The 7,178-nt window shown below is 21.6% G+C and overlaps 2 protein-coding genes across 2 annotated transcripts; both read right to left on the reverse strand.

The window, feature by feature from the left end:
• Window positions 1-562: 562 nt before the first annotated feature.
• On the reverse strand, window positions 563-2,539 carry Phum_PHUM219910 (tRNA-nucleotidyltransferase 1, putative; the record flags this gene model as incomplete). The annotated part of the gene is made up of 8 exons (XM_002425722.1): window positions 563-714; window positions 806-975; window positions 1,052-1,468; window positions 1,547-1,614; window positions 1,639-1,670; window positions 1,739-2,019; window positions 2,104-2,315; window positions 2,462-2,539. 8 exons carry the CDS (start codon window positions 2,537-2,539, stop codon window positions 563-565), a joined length of 1,410 nt encoding a protein of 469 aa, XP_002425767.1.
• Window positions 2,540-3,153: 614 nt separating this feature from the next.
• Window positions 3,154-4,284, reverse strand: Phum_PHUM219920 (uncharacterized protein; the record flags this gene model as incomplete). Its single annotated transcript, XM_002425723.1, has 4 exons — window positions 3,154-3,528; window positions 3,601-3,699; window positions 3,778-3,928; window positions 4,223-4,284. 4 exons carry the CDS (start codon window positions 4,282-4,284, stop codon window positions 3,154-3,156), a joined length of 687 nt encoding a protein of 228 aa, XP_002425768.1.
• Between the last annotated feature and the right edge of the window lie 2,894 nt (window positions 4,285-7,178).

Below are 7,178 nucleotides of genomic sequence, written 5' to 3' on the forward strand. Positions count from 1 at the left end.
AAATATATATTGGAAAATTTCAAATGAAAAAATATTGATATGGAAACACAACAACAACTGTCTCAATAGAATGTAATTGGTTAAGAATTATTTTACTTCGTGATAAAAATATAAAAGTTTAAATAGTAATCATTATATAAAAAAATATAATTGGATGCTTTCAAAGGTAAGTTTTATAAAAATTATGGTGAAAAATTTAAAATTTTAAAATATACGTCTTAAATAGTAATTTATTATTATTGAAATTATAAAGAATAAGTTTATTGTGCAATTTCAACTCCAAAAATTCTATTTTGGTTACAAAAAAAAAAAAAAAAATTCAATTTAAGTTGTAAAGTTCTACATTAAAACATTATAGTTTCTCTTTAGTAAAAGGTTTCATTTCATGATAAAGTAATAAAAAAAAAAATTACATTTATAGTTTAATTTGTATAATATAATTAAAAATAAACAACATGTTTAAGATTATCGGGGAAAGGTATGAAGTGAATGCAGATACAAAATGATTTAAAAAACAAAATCGGCATTACATTTTAAAAAATTTTTAATTTTTACTGAGTCATTACAATTGCAGCTTTTTTATTTCATTTTTTTCATCTCTGAATGATGAAAATTTTTCATTCATTATTTCTGGCACAAACTCGAGTAGTTTGTTATTATCAATATTGAAATCTTCCTTTATCCAAATTTCTTTTAATTCGCTTAATACTTTTCCTATATTTTTTCCTAAAATTATTATTATTATTATAATTAAAATATGATTAAATGTAAAATATTTTTCCACTGTTTCACAAAATTTATTTACCATTAACTCCTTTTGATTTCAGCATGTTGCCATTAAGTGGAAATTTTGGGATTCTCCAATTTTCTAGTTCTTTATGAAGCTCTACATTTCCATTATATTTCAATAATTCAAGAGAAAAGGTTAAGGCTTGCCGTGAGTTCTGTTCGGTGAGGATATATCTTTGATAAACTCTGTTGGAGAAAATTTCGAGTAAGTTTACACAAGTAAATTAATAACATTTATGTACATAAATCATATATAAATTACTTAATAGATTCCTGTTCCTTTTTATCATTTCTATTTAAAATAATAAAATATCCTAATTGTTTATCAAAAGTAGATGCTTTTATTTTTAAATAAAAATCAGTAATTTCTTCTTGTGTATGAAATAACGATGAAAAAATTGTCATCGGTTTTGCAGAAAATTCAAATTTTTTTAAATTTTCTGTCACTCTTTTTAATTCAGATAAATTACAACTGGAAGGAAAACCAATATATGATCCTACATTTAACATTTGAATTTTTGATAATATTTCATAAACAAATTTCCCCATTAAAATTTTACTAATTTCTGTCCAAATTCTTTCGCCAGATATAGTTACCAAACCTTTGGCATTTTCCTTTATACTTTGTAGTATTTCTTCTTCATGATTATCAGGTTCTTTGGCTATTTTCCCATAAAATCTAAAATAATTAATAAATACTTTTTTTAATATAAAAAAAAAGTGTCAGAATTTTGTGTTAAATTAGAATTAAAATTACCTAAAGTATCTAAGAATTCTTAAATAATCTTCCTGAATTCTTAATGAGGCTTCACCAACAAACGTACTCTATAATTTAAAGATCTTCATAACCGTTAAATAATCATATAATGTTCCATTGAAATCTATTTAAAAAAATTTTAATTTATATTCTACACGAAATCTGCAAACATAATAAAATAATATATATTACCTAAATACATTGCATTAATAGTGAGATCTCTTCTATTAGCATCGCAAAACCAATTTTTAGTAAATTCAACTTCGGCATGACGTCCATCAGTAATTGTGTCAATTCTCAATGTTGTTATCTCATAATTTTTTTCATTTAATCTAACTGTTATTGTTCCATGTCTTTCTCCATTCATATTTATCATTCTAACTTTGTTACTCTCAAACATTTTTTTCATTTCATCAGGAGTCGCTGTTGTTGCAAAATCCAGATCTTCAGGTTTTTTTCCTAATAACAAATCTCTATAAAAAATTTTTAAAATGATATTTTAAAACAACCTAAATAAATAAAATATTAAAAGTAAATATAAAAACATTTATACACACCTAACAGCACCACCGACAATTCTTATTTCATGATTATTTTCAATAAACATATTTTTCAATGTTTGAACTTCTGAACTTATACAAGAAATAAAATGTGTCAGGTTAGGAATTTTCATCGTTTTAAAATTGTTATCAGGTAGATTTACATTGATATTAGTACTGAATTCGCAAAATACTTTATTTTGTTTTTTTGTAAAATGCAGCTTAAAGAACTAAAGAATAAATTTAAAGTTATTTTATTTTCAAATAATCAGAATATTTATTTATTTAGAATATAAACATTGATTATAATAAAAATAAAATTATTGACAAGCGCAATTTTTTTTAAAAAATAAAATCACAGGTGCTATTATTTTACCTTTAAATTAAATTGTCTTTTATTTACTATTATGTTTGTAGAAAAGTTTTTACTGAAACTTCGAATGATGTAAAACATTTCATCATAAATTTACACTTTATTTACAGCAAACATTATAAGCATTAAAAGAAGTGTCAGAAATTTTATTCGGTTTAAAACCACGACAAAAAGTTAAATATTGTACCACGATGTTTTATTCGCAATTTTGATTACTATAAATTATTGTCTACATTTATTTTGTTATCTTTATTTTTTATTTTTGTAAGAACCTCTATCTACGATTTTAAGGTTTTTAATAATTACAAATTAATATTAATATATATTATTTTAAAAATTATTATAAAATTATTAATAAATAATTATTTTGTAAAAACTTATGTATAACTTTAGTCATACGAAAATTATATCGAATCATATTTGAAATTATTATTATTATATATTATATTCTTTATTATATTATAATTTAAATATGCGTAATATAGCACATAATATATATATGTTTATACTTCGGCACGAAAAAATTATGAAATTGTTGATGTTTTGAATAATTTTCATATAAGTTAAATTTTGACAAAACAAGAAAAGGAACATCTTTAGTTAAATTATAGGAGTTAAGCAGTTTTTAAAATTAAACAAATTCATCAATAATATTAGATACATTTTATATTGCTTTTAAAAATTTTAGAAAAATTTTAAAGATAACTTTTCATAGTTAATGAGCAAGGAAGAATTTTATACGGAGGCATTTGCCTTTGGGTAGTTCCAGTCATTGGGTTTATCCTTCTTATACCTCCAACGGTAACATGAGGGCACCAAGGACGATAAGGTGGTATTCTATTCCAGTGATTTGGAATTTTATAATATCTTCTTTCTTCAGTAGTTTCATCTCTTATTATATGTATCGTTCTAAAATATGTTGATGGTGTTGAGAAATAAGCAGTAGGACCAGAACGCCTTGCTTTGTACCATAAGAATAAAGTTCCTGGCTTTCTAAGAGGAAGTGATACTCCTCTGTTTGCTTCTTCTTTTTCAATATTACAAAAATTTCTAATATTTTCAGTTAATTCCTTTCAATTAATAAAAATTTTTTAAATTCTGCGTATTGTATACATATCATTAATTTTCATTTTTTATAATACCTTTATTAAGTCAAAATTTCTTATACTCATTTTAGGAAATTTATCTGCTTCCAAAAATACTAATCCTTTGCCATCAATTTCATTTACTATAAATGCTTCCTAAAAAAATTAAATATGCGAAATTTGACATTTTATTTTACTTCACAAAATTTAGTTCAAAAAATAAATAAAAAATACCTTTAATTCAGGATGGTTCCATTCTTCTGAAACTATTTGAGCTACATCTTCCACTGTATAATTCAAAAAAAAAGGTTGAAAATTAGAATCAACAATTTTCTCGCATATTTCTAAAAAAGAATTTACTTCAGGGTAACATAGTGAATATTTTCTATAAAAACAAAAAAAAAAATTTCTTTTTTTTAATATTAACATAAAGCAAAAATATTATTTAAATTCAAATATTTTGATTTTTCAAAACTTTTTTTTTTTTTTTTTTCATTAAATTTAAAAAAGCGTAATTCTTTAAATTGTTATTTAAAAAAATATAGCTTGAGGTTTTTTTTTGAAAGTAAATAACCTCCTTTTCAATTAAATTAAAAGTATGGAAAATAATTTTGTTGAATTTTGTCGTAAATCTAAAATGAAATTAAAAATTAATTTCTGGGACCTGTATTTGCAAAACGGAATTTTAGGTAAGCGTTTTAAATATTCAGGAATATGAGTTCTTAATGTTGGAGATTTCATTTTGGAATTTAAGTTTATAAAATTTTAAGTGAAAGACCAGAGCCGTTACAAAATTTGGATACATTGAATTGCAATTACCAACCTTTTAGAAAAATATTAAAAAGAAATTTCTAACAGAAAATTTTATTTCATATATTGGCTATACAGGTTTCTGCCACTTTGGCATGACGTCAATCAATTTTTGTACCCTAGTGAGGCGTAATTAAGTACTTGATCTGTGATTGTTTTTTCAAATTAAAATTTTTCTAGTGAAATATTAGATTAGAATTGTAAGCATTATCAGCAAATAAAGTCTACAATGAATCCAGAATAGTAAGTAACTCCTGATATTACTTCATAAAAATATAATTTATATTGTTTCATCTGCTACATCCTTCAACTCCTTGTTGGCTGGTTGCTGATGTAAAATATTGTTGAAAATAGGATAGTGTAAATTTAAATTTAATTTTTTCAATTTTCTTAATTATATTATTTATTAGTTAATGATTAAAAGAGTGCTTTGGGCTTTATTTAAATCCATTTTAATTATATCGGACGCCTCTGACACATAAATACTCTTGGGTTGGTAATAATGGATCATGTGATAATTATTTGAGGTGTAAATGTGAGTCATTCTAATTACTTAATTTTTATTAAGAAAATAGGGTTATTTCAATATTTACTGTAGACAACAGTTGGGAGTTAACTACATAAATTTCATTTTAAATTTTTTAATTCCAATCATCATTAAAAATTTATTGTATAACTTCATTACAACTGATTTTTCAAATTTAGTCTTGCAATTAATTATTTGCACAAGCAAATATAGATGTTACATCAAACTCAATTTTTAAAAAAAAAATACTTCAGCATAACAAATTCGAATTGTGAAATGCTAAAATTTAGTTATAAAATCTTAATTTTCGAGAAATATATTGTTTATAGGGTTGATGTTCATAATTTTTTTTGATGGTTAACTTTTTTTATTTTATTAATAAAACTTGTCTATTTATGCAATGTTTCTAAAGTATATGTAAAAAAATTACAATTATACAAAACAAATTTTAGAATTTTTTTTTTAAAATTTTCTTTTAAGTATCGAAATTAATGTCAATTGAAAAATTATTAATTTTTAAATATAATTATAATTTTATTGTTTTTATTTTAGACAATATTTATCAGTTAAATAAATGATCAAAAAAAGGTTTTTTAAAATAATTTGTAAATTAAAAGGCATGAAGTTTTTATAAAAAGTACTAAATTTAGGTTAAAATTTAAAAATAAAATGGTTATAAAATGGCCAATAGACAATAGGATTTGTGACAAAGGAATCCATTTGCTTTTTTTCATTGTTATAATTTGATAAAATTGAATTTTCATTCTTTTTTTTTTTTTTTTTTTTGATTGTTTTTGATTTTGTTTTAGCTTTAAAAATATGATTGATTATTGATTATACTTTTTTATTGTCAATAATTTTCTCATATCACAACTACTGTGATACTTTTAAATGTTTTTTTTTTTAGTTAATTTGAAACCAAAAATATTAATATGATATTTCTTTCAATTATTTATAATTTTTTTAAAATTATATATATTACCCTCTCTATAACTTGATGTTGAAAAATTATTGTTTGGTACTAATTAAAATCATTTACCCATAATTTTTTTATAATTACATTTGTTGAAATAAATATATTTTTATTTGTTTTAATTTTTAAAATTAAATTGTAAACTTGATTAATTAATAATAAGTTTTTATTTTTTTATTACCTAATAACAAAAATTTCTTTTCTTTTCAGTGATTATTTATTTAAACTTTTGTTAATCGGAGATTCTGGAGTTGGAAAATCCTGCCTTTTGATTCGATTCTCCGTAAGTAATATTAAAAATATGTTTTGTTTTTTTTTTTTTTTTTGTTATTTAAATTTCACATGAATAAAATTGAATATAAATAATTTGCAATTTGTCGAAGAATCCAAATGTGTTTATGAAGGGTATCAAGTTACAAACCTGAAATAAAAGTAACTGTTATCATAACAGTTGTGAAATGGTATGATGACTTGTCTTTTTTTTCATTTAGTACGATTTTGTATTTGCTTTCTGGTTGATTCTCTGATTGAAAACTATTCAACCATAGATTTTTATAATACATGTTAAATTATTTATTGAACATTTTAGTAACTTTATTTTATAATAACAGATTGTATTAGGACTTTGTTGTATTGAATAATATTTTATGAATAAAGGATATTAAAAATATTTTATTTAACAAATAAAAAAAAAAAATGACAGTATTTAAAAGTTAATATTTATGCATTTATAATAGAGTTTGATTAAAAGATATGTTTTATGATTTTTTTTTTTTTTTGTTTTCTTTCAGGACGAAACTTACTCAGATAGCTATATTAGTACAATTGGTGTAGATTTCGTAAGTATTTAATTTTAATGTAAATTTTATATTTGTATACTTTTTAATTTAAAATTATTCCTTACGGCCATATTAATTTAAAATAAAAGGTTTTTGTTTCATTGTTTTCTTAGCCTTTATAGGCTAGCATGCGATAGATTAAAAAAATATTTTTTCTAAATTAATTTTTTAAATGTGTTCACTTATAAACCATTTTAAATTTATACACTTTGAATATTAATGTTAGTTGAGCTTGAGGTAAAATTTGGTTTTAAAAATTTAATTTATTTTATAAAGTAACTGTATTTTGATCAAATAAAAAAGTTTTAAGTGTCTTTTCATAATTAAAAAATTAAAAATATTTTTTTTAATGGTAGAATCTTTAAATTTGAATTAAACACAAGATTTTTATTTAATCGACATTTATGTTATATTTTTGTTATTGTAATTATTATTATTATTATTATTATTATTATTTAGAAACATTTAAGCCTGTTAAAGAATAGTG

Source organism: Pediculus humanus, genomic scaffold (assembly GCF_000006295.1).
Source record: "Pediculus humanus corporis 1103172107572 genomic scaffold, whole genome shotgun sequence".
Lineage (NCBI taxonomy): Eukaryota > Metazoa > Arthropoda > Insecta > Psocodea > Pediculidae > Pediculus > Pediculus humanus.